At 41.2% G+C, this 24324-nt stretch overlaps 1 protein-coding gene across 4 annotated transcripts in view; it reads left to right on the forward strand.

Annotated features, from left to right (window-relative positions):
* The window catches only part of LOC125451698 (probable C-mannosyltransferase DPY19L4), a 95126-nt gene that overhangs the window by 25651 nt on the left and 45151 nt on the right, over positions 1-24324 (forward strand). For all 4 annotated transcript variants that reach the window (XM_048529203.2, XM_059646141.1, XM_048529204.2 and 1 more), the window contains exons 4-10: positions 3975-4065; positions 4600-4721; positions 5986-6131; positions 8169-8292; positions 13710-13844; positions 14942-15073; positions 16560-16661. In XM_048529203.2, coding sequence (XP_048385160.1) covers positions 3975-4065; positions 4600-4721; positions 5986-6131; positions 8169-8292; positions 13710-13844; positions 14942-15073; positions 16560-16661 — 852 coding nt within the window. The remainder of the gene's footprint in view (positions 1-3974; positions 4066-4599; positions 4722-5985; positions 6132-8168; positions 8293-13709; positions 13845-14941; positions 15074-16559; positions 16662-24324) is intronic.

Consider the following 24324-nt stretch of genomic DNA (forward strand, 5'->3'; position numbering starts at 1 on the left):
AATAAAGTGCATATTTGTGATTTTTTTTAATATGCTGACTTCAAAACAAATGTTTAAACCTCAAGATGTAGTTAGTTTTTCCATTCAATGCATTTCAAAAGCTTTTTCCAATTTTGCAGCAGGATGTATAGTTATTCTGACTTAAATGATTAAAGTACTGAAAAGACATAAGATAATCTATGTTCTCACATTTCTTGTAACAAAGCATGATTTGACAGTGTTCCAAGCACTGGTCTTTGAACAAAGTATTTGAATATCTCTTTCATAGTATGAGTAAAGAGCACACAGATTCACTGTAACGGAAATAACACCATAAGCGACAGCGTTGATTTTCACAGTTTTAGTGTAACAACAAATTTGAAGACACTTGCTAACTTACAGGAACGCTTACTTAAACACTTAGTTTTGTTTCATTATTGTGAGACTTCTTTGGATTTATTATTGTTCTACTTCATTTAGAGTCATTCAGACCCTTTCATCCAACTTGCCCATGTTTATTAGGTGTCCCAATCTGACCTAATACTATTTGCCAGCATTTGGCCCATATCCCGCTGAACCCTCCCCATTCATATGCCCATCCAGATGCCTTTTAAATATTGTAATCGTACCCGCCTTCGCCATTTCCTGTGGCAGCTTGTTCCATACATGCACCATCCTCTGCATCCTTACTCCTCGGTTCCCTTTTAAATCTTCAATGGGCCGAATGGCCTGCTTCCACACTGTAAGGATTCTAGGATTTGATGATACCCCTCTTATTAATTTTGAACAGGTTCCCCTCCCCCCCACCCCACCCCTAGGAAAGGGACCTTGGCTATGTCATGCCCCTCATGAATTTATAAGTCCCTATAAGGTCATCCCTCAGTTTCTGATGCTCCAGGGAAAATAGCCCAACCTATTCAGCCGCTCCCTAAAACTCAAACCATCCAGTCCCAGTCACAACCTTCATTTGATATCATATTATCTACTCCGGCATATTTCATATGAAATTAAATAAATTTAAACTGTCACTGCCTGTTCAAAATATGAAAGAGAATCCAGAAAGGGATGAGTCAGAGATGGATTATGTAACTAAAGAATTTGAAGCATGATTGATGTAATTCAAAAGATTGGGAAAGAAGTGGAAAGTAACATTTGTGCTGTTTGCAATGCAATGTTCTGCTTGTCCTACAAAGAGAAAAGATAAAATTGAAACTTGTGAGTTGCCCTAGTGACACCTTTTATCTCTCTGTTTAAGCAGATCTTTTTGCCATTAACAAAGCTGTGATTTTTCAACAAGAGTGCTCTATTTCGAAAAGTCAGTTTTGACCATCTGAGAACATTGTGTGGCCCAGATTTCCATTGACAATACTTGCCACCTTTTTTGACGCTGCCATTTCTCTAAATTCTCAGGCTACTGGTCTAGCATTTTGTAAAAAAATTTATCTAATGATGTTGGTTTTGCTGGCTAGGCCAGCATTCTTTGCTAAACCCTAACTGCCCTGGAGAAGCTGGCGATGAGCTGCCTTCTTGAATTGTCACAGTCCCTGGGATGCAGGTTCAACTACAGTTCTGTTAGGAATGACGCTGTAGGGTTTTGAACCAATGACAGGGAAGAAACAGCAGTATAATTCCAAACCGGAATGGTGAGTGGCTTAGAGGGGAACTTGCAAGCACTGTTATTCCTACGCATCTGCTACTCTTGTTCTTCTAGGCAGTGGAAATCCTGAGTTGGAAGGTTCTGGTGGAGGACCTTTCGTGAATTGCTGCCATGCATAATGTAGATAGCACACGTTGCTGCCACAGTATGTGAGTGGTTAAGGGAGTGACTGTTGAAGGTGGTGAATGGGGTGTCAGTCAAGGGGGCTGTTTTGTCCTGTCTAGATTTGAGTGTTGTTGGAGATTCATTCATTCAGGAAAATAGTGACTATTCCAACACACTCCTAATCGTTGCCTTTTAGATAGACCAGGTAGGAAGAACGGAGATGAGTTGCTTGCTGCAGATTTCCTAGCGTCTGACTTACTGTCATAGCCAAAGTATTTATATGACGAGTCTAGTTCAGTTTCTGGTCAATGGTTTCCCACAGGGTGTTGATAGTTGAGGATCCAACAATAGTAATTTATCAAGGACCTCAAGGTGTGATGGTTAGATGCTGTCTTGTTGGACATAGACAATGTCTGGTACTTGTGTTACTTGAATGTTAATTGGCCAGGATATTGCTCAGATCTTGTTGCATATGGTCACTAGTTACTTTAAAGCCTGGGGTATATCATGAATGGTGCTGAGAATTATGCAATCAACATATGAAGTTATTAGTGATCTTATTGACCATTGATGAAGTGACTAAAAATGGTTGGGCTTAGGACACTATCCTGCCAGAACTCCTGCAGAGATGTCCTGGGGCTGAGATAATTGAACTCCGCTAATCCGAACCATCAGCCCTTTATGCTAGGTATGACTTCGACCAGCGCTCAGATTTCTCCCTATTCCTGTTGACTTTAGTTTTGCTAGGGCTCATTGGTGCCATATGTCTGTTACCTAAATGCTGCCTCGATATCAAGGGCTGTCAGTCTCCCCTCACCTCTGTAATTCAGCTCTTTTTTTATCCATGATGACGTGAATGTTATAATGAGATATAAAGTGAAGTGGCCTTGATAAGGGGGGATATATGTGGAACCTCCTGTTCCAGTTGGCTGTTTGATTGTATGATGGGATTTGGCAGGACATTAATCTAATCAGGGCAGCGCGGTGACTCAGTGGTTAGCACTGTAGCCTCACAGCGCCAGGGACCCGGGTTCGATTCCAGCCTCTGGTAACTGTCTGTGCGGAGTTTGCACGTTCTCCCTGTATCTGCGTGGGTTTCCTCTGGGTGCTCCGGTTTCTTCTCACAGTCCAAAGATTTGCAGGCTAGGTTTGGATTGGCCATGCTAAATTGGCCGTAGTGTTCAGGGGTGTGTGGGTTATAGGGGGATGGGATGCTCCAAGGGGTGGTGTGGACTTGTTGAGCCGTAGGGCTTATTCCAACACTGTAGGGAATCTGATCTAATCTAATCTTAATCTGCAGACTTTAGATTTGCTTTGTTTAGTCCATAGCATACTTATTTTGCTGTTTAGCATGTATGTAATCATTTGCTGTAACTTCACCATTTTGTCATTTTTACATACGTGTAGTACTACTCCAGACGTATTCCCTAAACTTCTCATTGAACCAGGGTTGGTCCCTTGCTTTGTGATAATGATAGCATAAGGGATTTACCCAGCCATGACACTTGACAAACAGACATTCAGTGTAGGCATCACCTGAAAAGTACAAGATTTGAGCAACATTCTTCGTTGAAGGCCTTCTACTTTACCTCCCTTTTGATTGATAAGAATGCACTTTCTGTCTCTAATAATTTTTTCTTTTCATTTTGAGCCTGTGTAGCTTCAGGTTATGTCTCCAGTCCTGCTAAAATTTACTTTTGCTGGAAGTGTAGTCTCTGCCAATGTTGACCAATATTGACCAATCACTAGTGTACAAACTTCTTACGTGTCAAGTTTCCAATCATTTGTAGATTTTTTTAAAATTGAATGAATGTTTCGCTGCTTGGCGGAGAAATTTAGAAATATGGGGGAGATTTTCCTTAGGCTGTATGTGTGTGGTGAGGAGCACATAAATTGAAGGAAATCTGATGAGTTCCTTGTGAGTATGTGTTGGCAACAACTTGATTTCCCAATAGTCACCAACTCTGATAGACACATCCTGGTATATCTTTCCTTATACATTTCAGGACTAACAAACTCAAGAGAACATATATTGCCTCCACCCTATTCACAATCAAGATTGTACATTATCTGCTTAGATTTACATTTTTGTGAAATGTTTATTTTTCTTTGCTGGTACATGATATTTTAACAGATCGAAATATGCGTATTGGGTTTCTCACTGTTTGTTTAATTGTTGCTTGGAATAAGGTTAGATGCCATCACCAACATTGATTGTTTTTGTACCTGTTAGGATCTTGAACGAGAAATATCCTTTCAAGAGGACAGTGGTTTGTACTACTACTATTATAAAAAGATGTTGCAGGCAACATCAATCCAAGAAGGTAATTGTTAAAATTTTGCCATGTGCTTTTGATTTATTTTTGTTACAAGCAACAATAGTTTGAAGCCAGTCATAACTTTTAGTTGAACATCTTTGTTTTATTGTAGGAGCCTTTTTTGTTTTTAGTCTCTGGCCAGACCTTTACTTCACTATTGTCTTGGGTTTTTTAAAAAGCTTGTAACTGAAGTGCAATTATTTTGTCTGGATGTTCTGAATTGTAACCTGCATCAGTTTACTCTTGTGCATGTGATTCAGTATGTTATATGTTTGCAACTCTTAGTGCTTTTCGAGCTCTGATATTTCACGTTTGTTTGTGCTTCATTGCTGATGATCTGTGAACAGTTGTGATCACTCATGTGTAACCACATTACCTTTCGTGGAGAACGTGTATTAGACAAGGAACTTAATTACATAATGTTGTATAAAAGTGATTTGCTCAGTATGTTTAAACCAGCTTAGAGTTATATTTTTCCTTCTGTATGTCACGCTATTTCAATATCCCCATTTAATGGAAAGTGTTTTGTTTTACCATTAGGTCTTTTTGAATTGACACATGACAACAAGACATTATCATTGAGGACTCTTAATTCAGTACAGCAAATCAATCTGTATCCAGAAGTCTTTGCTGGTATACTGTACCGTATTACTGGTAGCCAAGTATGTATCTTTTTAGTAGCCAATTTTCATGAATCTCTGGATGCTTAATGTGACTGAAATTTCACTTAACATTTTTATTCTGACAATAAAGACATTAAGAGAATTAGTATTAATGTTTTCTGGTGTTGGAAGAGTACATCTTTCAAAACCATAAAAGCACCACTAACATAGATGCTCAAGACAACCTTGATCTTCTTCCATGGTGAAGTAACTGCCCCTATATACAGCTTCCTCATTACTGATTGCTCTGTCCCTTCCATTTCAACTGCATGTGTCCAATACTGCAGTACTCAACTCCTGCTCAGTGGTCCTGCTGGTGATGTCTGCTAAGCATGAAATATCTCACCATCATCCTGTAACCCATGAGAGACCAACAAAAGCACTGTCGTTATGTCACCCACCGGCTACAGAATATTAAGTGTGCCTGCCAACAGCCTCACTGAAAGCACTGACCTCCACCGAAGTTGATGACTTGAAAATCAATACCGAACCTGGCTATTAAAATGTACATACCATCAGAACATGATGAGGATCTAGCGGTGGCCATACCTTCAAAATATTGTGGGGAAATGAATTTTGCCTTTAAAATTTTTAAAATTTAAGTGTAAATCCAATATGAATCACATGGATTTTCATGCTCTGTTGGCAAGTTCCATCTTTGATTTAGGCCCAAATAAAATTAACCGTCATAGCTGGGAAAAAGAAACAAAGGTATGCAAAATTTTGTCAAAGCCATGGAAAATTACACTCCAACACTAAACTTTAAACCCATATCACACACAGTTTTCTCCTCTTGTTCTATTTGCAATACTAGTTACCTCTGCATACTGTATTAGCTAGGGAAAGTCGGATTTTAGTCCAAAGTTCCTGAAATAACAGATGCCCGTTGCAAAGTGATTTAATTTTTTGTGAAAATTGGGTTCTGAAAACAAAACAAGCATTTTACTGAATGTTTATCAAGGTTATATGCTGTTATTCTGGAGTATTTCTTCAGGAGATCAGTATAATGTTTTGTGGGTATCTGATCTGTAACATTATTAATGCCACGCTTAGTAACTTCCAATTAAAGTAAAACAAATTACTTTTGTGCTTGATAGTTCTGCGGCGCCCAGAGGGAATTTCAGCTTTCAGTGAATATTGATTGAAGTTAGAACTGTCATCCAGTTATATAAAGGCAGTGTTCTAGAGACTTTACTTCATAGACATGTGCATTATTTGTAAACTTGCTTTGCAGGAACTGGCATTATTAATTCTTTTCCTATAGGAAGCAATTGAGCCAGTGTATTTCTACATTGGCATAATATTTGGATTGCAAGCAGTTTATGTGACAGCACTGTACGTCACAAGTTGGATACTGAGTGGGACATGGATGGCAGGCATGCTTACAGTAGTATGGTATATTATCAACAGGTAAGCCTGGCTTAGTCTAGAAGTCATTATTTGAACCTTCACAAATCAAGCATCTTATTGAGCCTGGTAGTGCTCTTCACCTGTATGAAAGTATAATTTAGAACATCCATGGGCCTAATTAATTTTTATCACTTTATGCTAATACCGAATTTCCTTCTTCTGCCATTTCATATTGAAATGTGAAATGGTTGTTGAAGATCTTTTTTAAACATTTGCCTACTAAATTCTTATTGATGGTCAACATTCTTTAACATGGTGCATTTTGTGTGGCATCTTATTGATGCCTTTTGGAAATCCAAGCGTATTACATCCATTGTTTCTCCTTTATCTGTTCCGTTCATTATTTCTGAAAACACTCCATAGATTTGTCATTAACATTATGTCTCCTTCATAACTTCTCTTTGATAAAACTATTTGATTCATATTTGGCACATTTATTTGCATCTTTTGAGGATATAACTAGTAAGTAGTTAAACCTTTGGTCTGATCCTCCTGTGGTTTTCTAAGTTCATTGTTAAGGTTTATTTCACAACTAATTTAATATTTTCCTGATGACAGGCTGACAGGCCAGTAGTTCCCAGTTTTGTCTCTCCAGTCTTAAATAGTTGTGTTACATTTCATAATTTATAATCTAGATGGGGCCATACCAGAATCTAGATGCCCAAACTGCGGTAAGCATTTCATGGTGTAAGTAGTCATGCCTGAGCAGTCGATTCAAGATGGTGTGGAGTTTCCTTTTATAAACTGGATTGTGCAGGAATTCATAGCTTTTAATGTATTTATAAGCATTTTCTTGGCTAATGCATGTTCACATAGCTTAATCAAAATTGTCATACCAGATGTTGATTTAATCTGCCTAGTTGATTGCAAAATCTTTCACGCATACCTTCCATGACCTTGGGATGTCCCAAGATTTTACATTCATTGAAGAACTTTGGAAATGTCAATGTGGAATCATAAAATATAGTAGGACATGCACCCCTTCGGGCCTGTTGTGCCATTCAAGATGATCATCCAACTCAGTATCCTGTTTCCACTTTCTCCCCAGACCCTTTGATCCCTTTAGCCCGAAGAACTATGTCTAATACCTTCTTGAAAATATTCAGTTGTTTAGCCTCAACTTTCTGTGGCAGAGAATTCCACAGGCTTACCACTGTCTCTGGGTGAAGAAATTTCTCCCCATCTCAAACCAAAATGTCCTTAGACCGTGATCCATGTTTCTGGTATGTATGACATCCCTCCCTTTTTTTTACTGAACTCCAGTGGATATAATCTTGACTGATCCAGCCTTTCCATCGTATGTCAGTCTTCCCATTGCAGGAATTAGTCAGGTAAGCTTTGTTGCACTCTCCCTAGCCAGAGCACCCTTCCTCCGAAAAGGAGACCAAAACTGTGCATGACTTGAGGTATGATCTCACCAAGGCCCTGTACAGTTGCACCAAGACATTGCTGCTCCTGCACTTGAATCTTCTCACTGTGAAGGCCAACGTACCATTTGCCCTCTTGACTGACTGCAGCATGTGCATGTTTTTCTTTCAGCTACTGGTGTACAAGATTCTCAAATCCTTATGCACCTCCCCCTTTCTCAGCTATTGCCATTCAGGTAATAAGCTGCATTCCCGTTTTTGCTGTCAAAGTGAATGTGGTCACTGATGTGCAGATTAGCTGCAATATTACTCAAGGTCCATGAGAGATAAAATAATCCTAGTGATGTTGATTCAGAAAAACAATCATCCAAAACACGCTGGGAATTTCCTTGCTTTATTGTAAATCATAAGAAATAGGAACAGGAGTAGCTATTTGGCTTATCCAGCCTGCTTCATGCGGGAATTTTTAATATCTATTCAATTTAACATTGTATCCAAAGACAGGGGTTGGAGTTGTTTGACACTGTCTCTGTACTGCAGTCGTGTTTCTGCAATGGGCCTTGAGTGCACAATTTGCTGACTAACAGTGAGCTAAGCCTGATGCCTCCCCTTAGAATTAAGAATTGAATTGCCTTACCTAATGTCCTTCTGATTTCATTATTTATTTTAGAATCGATACAACCAGAGTGGAATATACCATTCCTTTAAGAGAAAATTGGGCATTGCCATATTTTGCGTTACAGGTTGGAGCACTTACAGGCTATATGAAGACGAATGTTAATTCTACTATGGAGGTGAATGTCGTGAATTTGGGTGTCTTTTTTTTATGATGCTTTATTTCTAAATGTGAAATTTGCATATTCCTGCAACCTATATTTTCAACTCCTGTTTTTAACTTATAGTTGTTGTTGGCAGTGGTATCACACATCGCTGTATGTTAGGTACTACCTGTAGAGTCATATAGCCATACAGTAGGGAAACCAGACCCTTTGGTTCAACTCCTCCATGCTCGCCAAGTTTCCCAAACTAAACTAGTTCCAGCTGCCTGCACTTGACTCATTACCCTCTAAATCTTTGCTATTGATGTACCTATCCAAATGTCTTTTAAATGTTGTAACTACATCTGAATCTACACTTTCTCTGGCAGTGCATTCCATATCTGAACCACCCTCTTATTGAAAAAGTGGCCCCTCAGTTCCCTTTTTAAATCTTTCCCTTCTTACCTTAAGACTATACTCTCTAGCTTTGACCTCCCCTGCCCCAGGGAAAAGATCTTTGCTGTTCACCTTAACTATGCCCCTCATCATTTTTATTCACCTTTTTATGAGGCCACACCTCAACTTGCTATGCTCCAATGACAAGGATCCCAGCCTCTCCTTACATCTCAAAACCTCCAGACCCAAGTAGGGAACTTGTAAATCTTCTCTGCACCCTTTCCAATTTAATTGTGTCCTTCCTATTGCTGGGTGACCAGAGCTATGTACACTGCTCCAAAAGTGGCCGCACCGACATCCTGTACAACCGCAACGTGATGTCTCAACTCCTATAGGCAGCAGTCTGAGCGATGAAGGCCAGTGTGTCAAGAGCCTTCTTTACCACCCTGTCTATCTGTGATGCAACTTTCAAAGAGCTATGCACCTGCAGCCCTAGGTCTCTCTGTTTGATAATAGTCTGCAGGATCCTACCGTTAACTGTATAAGTCCTGCCCGTGTTTGTCTGGCCAAATGCAACACCTTGCATTTTCCAAATTAAACTCTATCTGCCACTCCTTAGCCCAATGGTCCAATTTATCAAGATCCATTTGTATCTTAGATAACCTCCTTCACTGTCCACTGAATCACCGATTTTTTGCGCCATCCACAAACTTAGTAGCCATGCTTCCTAAATTCTCAATGAAATGTTTTATGTAAATGACAAACAACAGTGGATCCCCTGTGGAGCACTGCTGGTCGCAGTTTTGCAGTCCGAAAAACAGTGCTCCACCACTACCCTTTGTCTCCTACTGTCAAGCCAATTTTGTATCCAGTTGGCAAGTTCTTCCTGAATCCCATATTTTCTAACCTTACTGACCAGTCTACCATGTGAAACCTTGTTAAACCATGTAGACAACGTCTGCTGCTTTGCCCTCATCTATATTCTTGGCCACATCCTCAAAAGCTCAATAAAGTTTGTGTGACATGATTTTCCATGTACAAAATCATGCTGATTTTCCCTAATCATTCCCTGCCTGTCCAGATGTATGTAAACCCTTTCTGTCAGAATTCCCTCCAACAATTTACCCACTACAAATTTCAGACTTACCAGTCTTTAGTTCCCAGGATTCTCTTTTTGTAGCCTTTCTTAAATAAAAGCACACATTAGCCACCCTCAAGTCCTTTGGCACCTTGGCTGTAGATGACTTGAATAAGTCAGCTAAGGGCCCTGCAGTTTGTTTCCTAGCTTCTCACAACATCCGAAAATACACTTGATGAGATTTATCCACATCTTACGTTTTTGTAAGACCCCCAGCACCATCTATTTTGTAATGTGGACTGTTTTCAAGACTTCAATATTTATTTCTGTGTTCCCTAGCTTCCATGTCTTTCTCCACAGTAAAAACGGATGCAAAATACTTGTTTAGTATCTCTCCCATCTCTTGTGGTTCCAAACATAGATGAACTTGTTGATCTTTAAGGGGCCCTATTCTATCACTAGTTACTCTTTTGCTCTAATGTACTTACAGAATCTCTTTGGATTATTGTAACCTTTTATCCATCAAGACTATCCAATATCCCCTTTCTGCCCTCCTGATTTCCCTCTTAAGAATACCCCTATCCTCTTGTACAGTTCAAGAGATTCACTTGATTTCAATTGTTTCCATCTGCTGTATGTCTCCTCCTTATTCTTGATCAGACCCTCAATATCTCTATTCATCTGTTATTCCCTACTCCTACCATCCTTACCCTTCACTCTAGAAGGAATCTACTGCCTCTGAACTCTTATCTCACTTCTGAAAGCCTCCCACTTGCCAGTCACCCCTAAACCTACAAATAGTCTACCCCAATCCTTTTGAAAGTTCCTGGCTCATACTACTCCAGTTTGACTTCTTTTATAAGGCCTATCCTTTTTAATAGCAATTTTAAAACTAATAGAATTATGATCACTGGTCCCAAAGCACTCCCCCACCAACACTTCAGTCACTTGCCCTTCCTTATTTTCTAAGAGAAGATCAAATTCTGCTCTTTTTCTAGTAGGTGTATCTACATATCGAAAATTTCCTCGAACACAGTTAACAAATTCCTCTCCATCCAAACTCTTAACACAATGGCACTTTCAGTCGATGTTTGGAAAGTTAAAATTCCCTCCTATTACAACCGTATTATTCTTACAAGTAACTGAGATCTCTCTATATATTTGCTCCTCGGTTTCCCTCTGACTATTCCCGGGCGGCTATAGTGCAATCCCATCAAGATGATCATTCCTGTCTTGCTTCTGATTTTCACCAAATAGCTTCACTGGATGATTTCCTAGGAATGTCCACTCCAAATGTATTCTCTAATCAAAAATGTCACTCTCCCTCCTGTCTTGCCTCCCTTCCTTTCTGTCCTTACTATCACATCTAACCCCTAGAACATTGAGCTGCCAGCCTGTCTCTCCCTCAGCCATGTTTTTGTAATAGCTATGATGCCCTGTCCCCATGTTCCTTTACTTGCACCAAGTTCATCTTCCTTAACGGTCAGGCCTCTTACATTGAACTAAGAGCAGCTCAATCCTTCGGAGTTGCCTCGTTCTCTAACATGCTGTTGCCTGTCTGTCTAACGAACTTACTCTCTTTAACTTCTGAACCATCCTCATCTGTCTCTCTGTCCTCACTATTTCTTAGGATTGCCCCTCTCCATACTATTTTAAAAGCTTTCTTTGCAGCACTGGCAAATCTTTCCCAGGATATCACACATTGTGTGCAGCGAATGCAGTAATGTGGTCTTCTTTACACTGTGGAAACGAAGCGTTGGCTGGGTGACTGTTTCACAGAACATCTATGTTCTGCTTCCAGAAAAGACCCTGAGCTACCTGTTGTCTGCCACTTTAACACACCACCCTGCTCCCTGGCCAACTTCTCTGTCTTTGGTTTGCTGCAGTGTTCCTGCAAAGTCCAACACAAGCTGGAGGAACAACAGCTTATTTTCCACTTGGGGACCCTGCAGACCTCTGGACTCAATACTGAGTTCAATAATTTTAGAGCCTAAACTCTCTCATGTCTTAGCCCCCTATCCCACACACCAAGCCTTCATTATCGTATAGTCTGTCATTACACCTTACCTATTGTTAGTCATTAGCAATCGCCATTAACAACTATTCACCCTCCCAGCCAGATCGTTATCATCTCATTTGTCTATCCAGCTGTTCTTCTCTCTCTTTAGGATCTATCCTACTATTTACTCCTTACCCCATCACCATCCCTGTTTTCTACATATAAGCTGACTTTTTCCCAGCTACCATCAGTTCTGAGGAAGGGTCACCAGAACGTTAGATCTGATTTTATTTTCTTCACATGCTGCCAGACCTGCTGAACTTTTCCAGCAACCTCTGTTTGTCTTCCTGATTTACAGCATCTGCAGTCGTCTTGGTTTTTAATTACTTAACCTGTCTGCCAATCTCCATTGTAAATTTTTCTGACTGCCTGAAATTGTCTCACCTTTGATTTAGCCAAATATTTCCCTTTTTATGTACCTGTAAAAGCATAGAAATTTACACAGATTGGTCTTGTGGGTATTGTTGCTAGTTTACATCTATATTGAATTCTCTCTTTATCAGTTTTTGGTCACCTTTGGCTGTCTTCTAATACAGGCAATTATGACACCATAAAAGCAGAGCTAGCTAAAGTGAACTGACCAGTTGGGTTTAGGGTTAAGCCAAAAGAGCTGCAATGGCTGACATTTTAAGGGATATTTTGGAATGTACCAAATAGATTAATTTTGGTGATTAACTGGAAAAAGCATACAATTGTGTAGGGCGTAGGTCAGAACATTGGACAGAATATAAAAGGCAGAAAAGAAAGACTGAATATTAAAAGGAGAGAAGAATTCAGGTCTCAGAGAATGCTAGCTAGTCACTATGAGGGAAAGATAACCAGAGATACAAAAAATGTAAGATTGTCTGTTAGAATGGGATCACGGTGCGAAAAGTGTGGAAAGCGCTGCTTTCGTCATTGATGTTTAGAAGTCCGTCTATCTCTATTTTAAACATAGCCAATGACTGAACTTCCATATCCCATGTGGGCTAGAAAATTTCAAAGATTCACAAGCCTCTGAATTTAAAAAATATTATCTTGTCCTGTGTCCCTTCCCCTTTACTTTGAAACTGTGACCCCCTCATTCTATACTCCTCAACCAAGGGAAAGATCATTTTATCAAAGAAAAGATTTAAGAAGCAAGCTTTGATCTATTCCTATCAGGAATTAATAGTGTAAAATGAGGTGATGGCAGATAAATGGGTATTTTGCATTTCGCTGTAAATGATACAAGTGACATGCTAGAAACAATTGTAAAACAGGAAATTGTAGAGGAGTTCAAGAAAATTTATGAAGTGGTATTGAGCAAATAATTGGAACTTTAACCTGTCAAGTGCGTGGGTCCTCACAGACTTAATGTTAGGGCCTTAAACGATATGACTAGTGAGGTAGTTGACATGTTATTTGTAATTTTCCAAAATTTCTTAGATTCAGAGAAGGCTCCATTAAATTGAAAATTAGTGAGTATATGCCCTTTATTTGAAAAGGGAGGAAGACAAAATGTAGGAAACTACAGACCAGGTAGTTTAACAGATGATAAAGAGAAGGCTTCAGAAGTGGTTATTAAAGAGATTATAGCAGGAAACTTGGAAAATTTCAAGATAAATATTCAGAGTTAACATGATTTTATGAAATGGAAATCACCTTTTACCAATTTATTGGAGTTCTCTGAGGAAGTAACATAAGCTATGGGTAAAAGGGAAGTAGTGTATGTGTTTTTTTTTTAAGACTGCCAGAAGGCATATCAAAGATAATGGTAGAAAATAAAAGCTCTGGTTTAGGGTGTAACATATCTGCATGGATAGAAGATCAGCTAATGAAAAGCATAGCCAATATGCATAATTTCCCAATGTAACTCGTGTAGTGATGTAGATCTTAAATTGAGATTTGTGTTTAAGATCTTAGGTAACGAAGCTAATGTTGCAATTTTCTCCTGCCTAGATGTTTTCATACCTTCTGATGTGTGCTTCTACTTTTGCCTTTATTATGATGTGGGAGATCAGTCACTATGTACTATTTGTACAAGCCTTCAGTGTGTTCCTGTTGGATTGCTTGGATCTAATTCAAAGCCGCAAGGTGTGTACTAAATAGAATATAAATTCTTGTTAGGGAGAGAAAGAGTGGACAAAGGAATGATACAGTGAAGTTAACTAGAGCTGACCACAGCATATTGACCATGTGCATTTTAATAATGGTGATGGACAAAGTTAAATCATTACAAGTTGTTTCAAACTTTTTTAAAGGAAAATCTTGTGTTTGTAGAGTGTGTTTTCATAATAACCATACGTACACTGATTTTTCTAACAAGATATTCCTATAGCTCTCACAGAAATTGACAGTAAATAAAAGTGGCTGAATCAGACTGATCCTGATCAGCACTGACTTAGAACTCCGTCCCAAGAAGTGTTTATATTGCTGGATCTAGCATAATAATCGCATCAGAATCCAAAATATGTTGTTTGTACTAAAACTGCTTTTAATTAATGTTGTAAATCTGGCTCAAACGGAGACTTTTGCCAGCAGGTGGGTCTAATGCTTATGTCACTGTTTGAAATGAAAGACTGTCTGGTTTCATCTGAGAGTCTTCAATTGTTGTTCATCAAAGGCACATATAGTGTGCATACTTGCCTTTATGCATTAGTGTCTGTTGACTTTTAACACAAGGCATTTGACCAGTTATTCATGGTTCTTGGCTGGCTGGGTAGATCTGATACAAACACAAGACTGAACACACCTAGTTTCAGTTACTGCTTTCCTGGAAAGCAGCAATAGACTGAAGCATATCGCGGGATACTATTTTATTTGCAATAGTGCAGAGGCTATGACTATTGATGAATAATTTTAGTTTTATTTCAGACTGTGAAATAAAATGCTAATATTATTATTTCTCAGCAATAAGTCTGGGTTATTAATGCAAATCTTTGAGGAATAATTCCCCATATTCATAAAACTATCTTTCTGATTCTTGTTAGTTTTATAAAGCAGGTGGAAGAAAATAAAATTCACGCTTTTTAAAATATTATTTAACCAATGCATTGTGGAGCAATTATTTTGTCATCCACCTGAATTCCAATAAAGAATTATACTGAACACTAAAAGAAAATTATTTGGGTGTGGCTTTGCTACTTTTCTTTTTTAATTTGCTAAAGATTATCCTTGTCTTTCTGTTGTAGGTTGCCGATGTGTACAGGATGTATATGGTGTGCCTTGCACTAGGCTATTTTATACAGTTCAGAAATTCTGCTTTACTGGCTTCCCCATTGCTAAGCTTCATTTGTGGTTCACATCTTGCAAAATACATTCAGGTAATAGAATGGGGCCTTTTAAGTCTAATCACTTAGTTTTAAGATTTTGTTGGTGTGTGTTAATAGCAAATTCAGTTTATCCAATTTAAAACAACCAAGTGTAGCGAAAGAATTTTTTTCTGTTCGATGCATTCACCTGGATTTTCATCTTTAATCAATCAATAATTCTGTTTTTAACCATTTCCCAACATCATAATTGTGCTGCCTGCCTGCGGGTGCCCATCCACAATATGGGGACTCGCTGGAGTTGAGGCTACTAGATGCTGCCCCAAGGTAGGAATAGAAATAGTTTGATGCTGATGGGTAGGCAAGATGAAAGCTGCCTGCCTCCATTCGCTCGTACATTAACTCAGTTCTGTACGTTAGTGCTAGGTATACTAGTTCTCACCCACCTGTTCTGCATCCTGCATTTCTTGTATATCCAGTATCCACTATGACAGATTTCATTAGCCTTATTAGAATATTGGAAAGTCTGAAACTGTCACTTAAGCATACAACCATTTGTATTTTGTTTGAAAAAGTCTACTAAGAGGTCAAAGAACTTTCAAGCAAATAGTCATTCGTAATCTTTGGAGCTCATAAAACTTTCAATCAAAGCAAAGATCACAGTTCCCTTGATAGTTGTATCAACAACTGCTGCTGAGTTGCATTCATTTTAAGGGATTTGCAGCTCAACCAAGCATTCAAATTAAAATTCCATTGCAAAATTCCATTCCACTGTGTCAAAAATTTTCTATAGCTGAATGCATTAAAACAGAGGAACGGTTGGGCTCTCAACCAAGAAGTTAGTCATCTGTACCATTGCTTCAAATGCAGTGTGGTCAATCACTGCAAAGATCAAAGCATAGAATACAACTGACAGATTAAAACCTGAATCTCAAGACTGTTGAATGCAGAAGAGCACTTTATCCAATGTAGTTGAAGACATTTCTACTTTCACAATACTTGTCAATTTAATAGCTGTTTACTTTTTCAAAATAAACTTATCATTAATCACTGCGTTTAAAACAGACTTGAATTATCATAAAACTTCTACTTGTGACATGTGAAGGTGTCAGCATCTTTTGAATTTGTTTCCTGACTCTAGTCTAGGAATTTCCCATAGTTTATGAAATATCCGGCCATGTTTTCTTCCAGGACAAGGCAGATTACATGAAAATAGTAGGGACTATAAAATTCCCACTTATAGAATGGAGTGGGTAAGGGCACAGTTGCTGTGAGCAGGCTTCCTATTTGCACTCTTATCCTGCACTTTAAAAATTGCTACATTATGGCAGTGGAGCACAAAATCCTGAAATTGAGTTCTACTTATCCAACCCGTTCCCATTTTTTCCCAACCCACCAGAGGAATGAAAATCCATCTCAGTGTTTGGTACAATATGGTCAAGTGTTTTTTGTGAACTTGTGTTTGTTTAAAATGTTCTGAGCATGATGCGTGTTTTAGTTGTGCTTTACAACTTACTAATTTTCCCCTTTTCTTTAACAGCAAAATCTAAAGAAAGGTCACTTTGTGGCGAGATTGCTGAAATTGCTGCTTCATTTCTATTTGGTTTTCACAGTTTCAGTCACTTTAAATCTTGTAATAAAAGTAAGTACGAGATACAGCAGCTTGGTATGTAATTTTTGACGTTATTATTTTGCATTTTATTTGTTGAAGACCAGTCATCCCTTATTTCAGTAACTTTAATGGCAACATGGTATTCAAAGAAGACCAAGAGTGAAATTTTATAAGGGCCTGAACAACATGGGCAATGTTGTGGCAGAATCATGTGAGAAGTCTGCTGAGACCTGCCTCTATACTGGGACCAACTTGCCATATTCTTTATACATTTACGAAAGCAACAAGGAAAGTTTCATGCAGGGCAGTGACAAGTTGCCAATTAAGAGGAATTATAGATGGTTAACTTCCTGACTAATGGCAGGATTAATATTCACCTTCCTGTCTCTGAGTCCTTGGAGGCACCTGTTAGTCAGAAGACTCCAGCACAGTGAGTTGAAAGGCAGACACTGATACCATTCCAAGGGCCTGGCCACAGTTGGGTGCATGGTCAAGGTGATCTTTGTCAGGGGTCCGTGCCTCTGCAGTCTGGGAGTGGGTCATGGTGAATCCTCTAGACTCATAGCAGCCAGTCAGGTATAAGGCTGAAGCAGTCAGGATGATGTACAAGCATCAGTCAGGGGTCTGGGCATTTCTTGTTAGGGTGGAAAGGGAGGAGGCAAGGGACACTTAGATATGTTGTGGGAAGGTTACTTGGAGCTGCAGGCTTGGGGAACAGGGGATACCAATTGTAAAGGACTTGTAACATAATTATACATAGAGCATGGATGGGAACTGTGTAATGAGGGCATTGGAATCATCTGTGGTCAAGAGCACCCTGGCTTCAAAAGTGGTTGAGGACATTTGATGAGAACAGTGTATGACTACACCTGGAATAGTCACTTTTTATAACATCACCGTGGTAACGGGGTTTGGTTATGTTTGCTAAGTGCAGGCTCAAGTAACAGGTTGGGTAGCGACTTTGGGAGGTGTGAAGCTGACGGGTCACTTTCAGGCCTGTCTGGGAGGGAATCTGAATGTTTGGGATGTCATTGACTCATAAAGGAAGACGCTAGAAGTCATTGGCTGATGTGCATTCACTATCATTTGAACGTGTGAATTGGGAAAGAAAATGACTGTGACACAAGAGTGGATGGTATATGTTTTTCAGCTTGTGAGGGAGAGGGCTGCAAGAAACTGCAATGCGAGACCATAAGACATAGGAGCAGAATTAGACCCATAATGTCTAATCTGCCATTCAATTCTGACTCATAAATTTCTCAACTGCAATTTCCAACTTCTCCCTGTAACTCTTGATCTTCTTACCAATCAAGAACTTGTCTATCTGTCTTAAACACACTCAATAGTTGGCCTGTACCGCCACCTGCTGTAATAAGTTCCACAGATTCTTCATCTTCTGTCCAAAGAAATTCCTCCTCTCTAAGGTTGTTCCCTTGGGTCTTACCCTCTCCCACTAGTAGAAGCATCTTCTCCACATCCATCTATCTAGGCTTCTCCGTATTCCCTAACTTTCAATCCGATTCCACCTTCTCCTTCTAAATTCCATCTTTTACAGGCCCAAAGTCCTCAACTGCTCATAGAACATAGAACATAGAACAGTACAGCACAGAACAGGCCCTTCAGCCCACAATGTTGTGCCGACCATTGATCCTCATGTATGCACCCTCAAATTTCTGTGACCATATACATGTCCAGCAGTCTCTTAAATGACCCCAATGACCTTGCTTCCACAACTGCTGCTGGCAACGCATTCCATGCTCTCACAACTCTCTGCGTAAAGAACCTGCCTCTGACATCCCCTCTATACTTTCCACCAACCAGCTTAAAACTATGACCCCTTGTACTAGCCATTTCTGCCCTGGGAAATAGTCTCTGGCTATCAACTCTATCTATGCCTCTCATTATCTTGTATACCTCAATTAGGTCCCCTCTCCTCCTCCTTTTCTCCAATGAAAAGAGACCGAGCTCAGTCAACCTCTCTTCATAAGATAAGCCCTCCAGTCCAGGCAGCATCCTGGTAAACCTCCTCTGAACCCTCTCCAAAGCATCCACATCTTTCCTATAATAGGGCGCCCAGAACTGGACGCAGTATTCCAAGTGCAGTCTAACCAAAGTTTTATAGAGCTGCAACAAGATCTCACGACTCTTAAACTCAATCCCCCTGCTAATGAAAGCCAAAACACCATATGCTTTCTTAACAACCCTGTCCACTTGGGTGGCCATTTTAAGGGATCTATGTATCTGCACACCAAGATCCCTCTGTTCCTCCACGCTGCCAAGAATCCTATCCTTAATCCTGTACTCAGCTTTCAAATTCGACCTTCCAAAATGCATCACCTCGCATTTATCCAGGTTGAACTCCATCTGCCACCTCTCAGCCCATCTCTGCATCCTGTCAATGTCCCGCTGCAGCCTACAACAGCCCTCTACACTGTCAACGACACCTCCGACCTTTGTGTCGTCTGCAAACTTGCTGACCCATCCTTCAATCCCCTCGTCCAAGTAATTAATAAAAATTACAAACAGTAGAGGCCCAAGGACAGAGCCCTGTGGAACTCCACTCACCACTGACTTCCAGGCAGAATATTTTCCTTCTACTACCACTCGCTGTCTTCTGTTGGCCAGCCAATTCTGTATCCAAGCAGCTAAGTTCCCCTGTATCCCATTCCTCCTGACCTTCTGAATGAGCCTACCATGGGGAACCTTATCAAATGCCTTACTGAAGTCCATATACACCACATCCACAGCTCGACCCTCATCAACTTTTCTAGTCACATCCTCAAAAAACTCGATAAGGTTTGTAAGGCATGACCTACCCCTCACAAAGCCGTGTTGACTGTATTTGATCAAGCCATGCTCTTCCAGATGGTCATAAATCTTATCCCTCAGAATCCTTTCTAACACCTTGCAGACGACAGACGTGAGACTTACCGGTCTATAATTGCCAGGGATTTCCCTATTTCCTTTCTTGAAAAGAGGAATTACATTTGCCTCTCTCCAGTCCTCAGGTACGACTCCAGTGGAGAGCGAGGATGCAAAGATCTTCGCAAGTGGCGAAGCAATTGCATTTCTCGCTTCCCAAAGCAGCCGAGGACAAATCTGGTCCGGGCCTGGCGACTTGTCAATCTTAATGTTTGACAAAATTTTCAGCACATCAGCTTCCTCTATCTCTATCCATTCCAGCATGCACACCTGCTCTTCAAAGGTTTCATTCACTACAAAGTTCGTTTCTTTCGTAAAGACAGAAGCAAAAAACTCATTCAGGGCTTCCCCTACCTCCTCAGGCTCCACACACAAGTTCCCTATGCTATCCCTGATCGGCCCTACTCTTTCTTTGATCATTCTCTTATTCCTCACGTAAGTGTAAAATGCCTTTGTGTTTTCCCGGATTCCTTCTGCCAAGCCTTTCTCGTGCCCCCTCCTGGCTCTCCTCAGACCATTTTTGAGCTCCTTCCTTGCCTGCGTGTAATCCTCTCTGGCTGAACTTGACCCTAGCTTCCTCCACCTTATGTAAGCTACCTTCTTCCTTTTCACTAGAAGCTCCACCGCTCTCGTCATCCAAGGTTCCTTAATCTTACCCCTTCTTGCCTGTCTCAGAGGGACATATTTACTCATCACTCCCAACAACTGTTCCTTAAACAGTCTCCACATGTCTATAGTTCCCTTACCATGGAACAACTGCTCCCAGTCCATGCTTCCTAACTCATGTCTAATCGCATCATAGTTTCCTCTTCCCCAATTAAATATCCTCCCATTTTGCCTAATCCTCTCCTTCTCCATAGCTATGTAGAATGTGAGGCAGTTATGGTCACTATCACCAAAATGCTCTCCCACCACAAGATCTGATACCTGCCCCGGCTCGTTTCCGAGCACCAAGTCTAGAATGGCCTCTCCCCTCGTCGGCCTGTCAACGTACTGCGTTAGGAAACCCTCCTGAACACACCTTACAAAAACAGCTCCATTCAAATCTTCTGCTCGGAGGAGGTTCCAATCAATATTGGGAAAGTTAGTCACCCATTACAACAACCCTACTGCGTCCACACGTTTCCAAAATCTGCCGATCTATGCTTTCTTCAATCTCCCTGCTGCTATTGGGGGGCCTGTAGTAAACCCCTAACGAGGTGACTACTCCCTTGCTGTTCCTAATTTCCACCCATACTGACTCAGTAGGCAGATCTTCCTCGACAATGGAAGCTTCTGTAGCTGTGATACCCTCTCTGATTAGTAGTGCTACACCCCCTCCTCTTTTTCCCCCCTCCCTATTCTTTTTAAATGTTCTAAACCCTGGAAGATCCAGCAACCATTCCTGCCCATGAGAAACCCATGTCTCTGTTATGGCCACAACATCATAGCACCAGGTACTGATCCATGCTCTAAGCTCATCACTTTTATTCCTGATACTCCTTGCATTAAAGCAAACACACTTTAACCGATCCCTTGGTTCCTTCCCAGGAAAATCCTTCCCACTAGCTGGTCTACCTCTTGCTACTGCCTCACCTGCAACAACGCTCACCTCTGGTATACAGCTCAGGTTCCCACCCCCCTGCCATACTAGTTTAAACCCTCTCGAACTACTCGAGCAAACCTTCCACCCAGGACATTGGTCCCCTTCCAGTTCAGATGCAACCCGTCCTTCTTGTACAGGTCCCACCTTCCCCAGAAGGCATCCCAATTATCAACATATCTGAAGCCCTCCCTCCTACACCAGCTGCGTAGCCACGTGTTCAGCTGCGCCCGCTCCCTGTTCCTCACCTCGCTATCTCGTGGCACCGGTAGTAAACCAGAAAACACTACTCTGTTCGTCCTGCTCTGCAGCTTCCATCCTAACTCCCTGAAATCACTTTTTATATCCTCAATCCTATTTCTGGCTATTTCATTTGTGCCAATATGTAACACGATTTCTGGCTGTTCACCCTCCCCTTTTAGAACCTTATACACCCGATCGGAGACATCCCGGACCCTGGCACCAGGGAGGCAACATACCTTCCGGGAATCCCGATCTTGCCCACAAAATCTCCTGTCGATTCCCCTAACTATCGAGTCCCCTACCACGAGGACTTTTCTATTCTGCCCCCTTCCCTTCTTTGCCACAGTGTCAGGCTCAGTGCCAGAGAACTGACTACTATGGCTTTCCTCTGGTAGGTCACCCCCCCCAGCAGTATCCAAAACGGCATACTTATTGCTGAGGGGAATGCCCACAGGGGATCTCTGCACTGTCTGTCTGTCCCCTTTCCTCCCCCTAACTGTAACCCATCTATCCTCGTCCTGAGCCTTAGGAGTGACCAACTCCCGATAACTCCTCTCAATTACCCCCTCTGCCTCCCGAATGATCCGTAGTTCATCCAGCTCCAGCTCCATTTCCCTAACACGGTTTTCAAGGAGCTGTAGTTGGGTGCACTTCCCGCAGATGTAGCCAGCAGAGATGTGTGCCACATCTCCCAACTGCCACATTCTGCAGGAGGAGCAAGCAACTGCCCTAGCATCCATACCCCACTTATCTGAACACCCACTCAATACTAAAGTAGAAAGCTTACGTCAAGTAATAATAACAAATTAATAACAAACTTATATTCAATAGAGAAAGTTTAGAATGAACCTTACCTTATTAACGAGGTTAGAGGAGGAGGGCGGGTGGGAGACTCTACAGTTGTAGAGTCTCGGGTTTAGCCGCGTTGCTGATATATATGGTCACTGCTTTCCTTCCCGGCTGCCCCTCTGGTCCTCGTCACTTCCTCTGCTGCTCCCGTTCCTTCTCTGAAAGAGGAAAAACACCGCTGCCCGCTACCGGTAAGTAATGCTCCTCATTTGACATCTCCAGGATCATTTTTGGAAACCTCCTTTGGACCCCCTTCAATGTCAGCACATCCTACCTTAGACATGAAGCCCAATCTGCTCATGATATTCCAAATGTGATCTGACCTGAGCCTTGCAACATCAGCAGTATATCTCTGCTCTTGTATTGTAGCTGTCTTGAAATTAATGCTAACATTGTATTTGCTTTCCTGACTGCCAAGTGAACCTACCTGTTAACCTTAAGAGAATCTGAGCTAGGAGTCCCAAGTCCCTTTGTGCTTCAGATTTCCAAAGCCTTTCCCTGTTTAGAAAATAGCCTACACCTCTATTTTTCCCCAGGTTACCTATAACCTTCCACATGCCTGTGGTTCTGAGGACCAATACTAGGGACAATGGAGAGCAGATTCTGAGGGTGCTGGACGTGGCTTTTTGTGGCAGTGGCCAAACTATCCATGGAGGTACCCAGATGACAGTCAGCTTGGTCTAATGTTACACTGCATGTGGCTGAAGTCTCTGATTGCTAATACCACTGGATCCTCTCCAGCCTGGTGTTGAACAGGTGCCAGGTCTTTGTCAGCCCTCTACATTCCAGCAATATGAGCATTTCTCCCTCTACAAACTGTGGAGCTGTCACAGTGAGATGCTCACCAGCTTGTGCTGTCAAACTTTCTAAGGCTCATGTTCCCACTGAGCTGTCATTACCTGAGCTGGTGAATGGGCAGGTGCGGGAGGCAGCTTTGCCAGTGTGTCCTCTTGAGGCCTTGGTCCTGTCATCCTCAGATGCTAAGAAAGTGCCTTTTGGGGTAACATAGAACAAAGAACAGTACAGCACAGTACAGGCCATTCGGCCCACGATGTTGTGCCAACCTATGTCCTACTCTAAGATCAAACTACCCTGCATACCCTACATTTTACTATCATCCATGTGCCTGTCCAAGAGTCGCTTAAGTGTCCCTAATTTATCTGACTCTACTACCACCGCTGGCAGCGCATTCCACATGCCCACCATTCTCTGAGTAAAGAACCTCCCTCTGACATCTCCCCTATATCTTCCTCCAATCACCTTAAAATTATGCCTCCACGTAATAGTCATTTCTGCCCTGGGAAAGAGTCTCTGGCTATCCACTCTATCTATGCCTCTCATCATCTTGTAAACCTCTATCAAGTCACTTCTCATTGTTCTTTGCTCCAATGAGAAAGCTCTAGATCCCTCAACCTTTCCTCATCAGACCTGCCCTCCAGTCCAGGCAGCACCCTGGTAAATCTCCTCTGCACCCTCTCTAAAGCTTCCACATCCTTTCTATAATAAGGTGACCAGAACTAAACACAATATTACAAGTGTTGTCTAACCAGGGTTTTATGGAGCTGAAGCATAACCTCGTGGCTCTTAAACTGAATTCCACTGCCAATGAAAGCCAATACACCATATGCCTTCTTAACAACTCATATCAAGTTGGGCAGCAACTTTGAGGGATCTATGGACGTGGACTCCTAGACCCTTCTCTTCCTCCACACTACTGAGAATCCTGCCATTAACCCTGTATTTTACATTCAAATTCAACCTTCCAAAATGAATCATTTCACACTTTTCAGGGTTGAATTTGATCTGCCACTTCTTTGCCCATATCGGCATCCTGTCAATGTCCCGTTTCAACTTACAAGAGCCCTCCACGCTACCCACAACTCCACCGATTTTTGTATCATTGGCAAACTTACTAACCCACGCTTCCACTTCCTCATCCAAGTCCTTTATAAAGATCAAATTATGAAGCAAGAGAGCAAGCTGTTTCTCCGCTGAGGTTGTGGACATGCTCCTAGCACCTGCAAGACGCAATGGAAGGATGTTGTGGCCAATGGTTAGAAGTGGTGTACAGTGAAAGACATTGACAGTGAGATTGTT

This window comes from Stegostoma tigrinum, chromosome 5 (assembly GCF_030684315.1).
Source record: "Stegostoma tigrinum isolate sSteTig4 chromosome 5, sSteTig4.hap1, whole genome shotgun sequence".
Classification (NCBI taxonomy): Eukaryota; Metazoa; Chordata; class Chondrichthyes; order Orectolobiformes; family Stegostomatidae; genus Stegostoma; species Stegostoma tigrinum.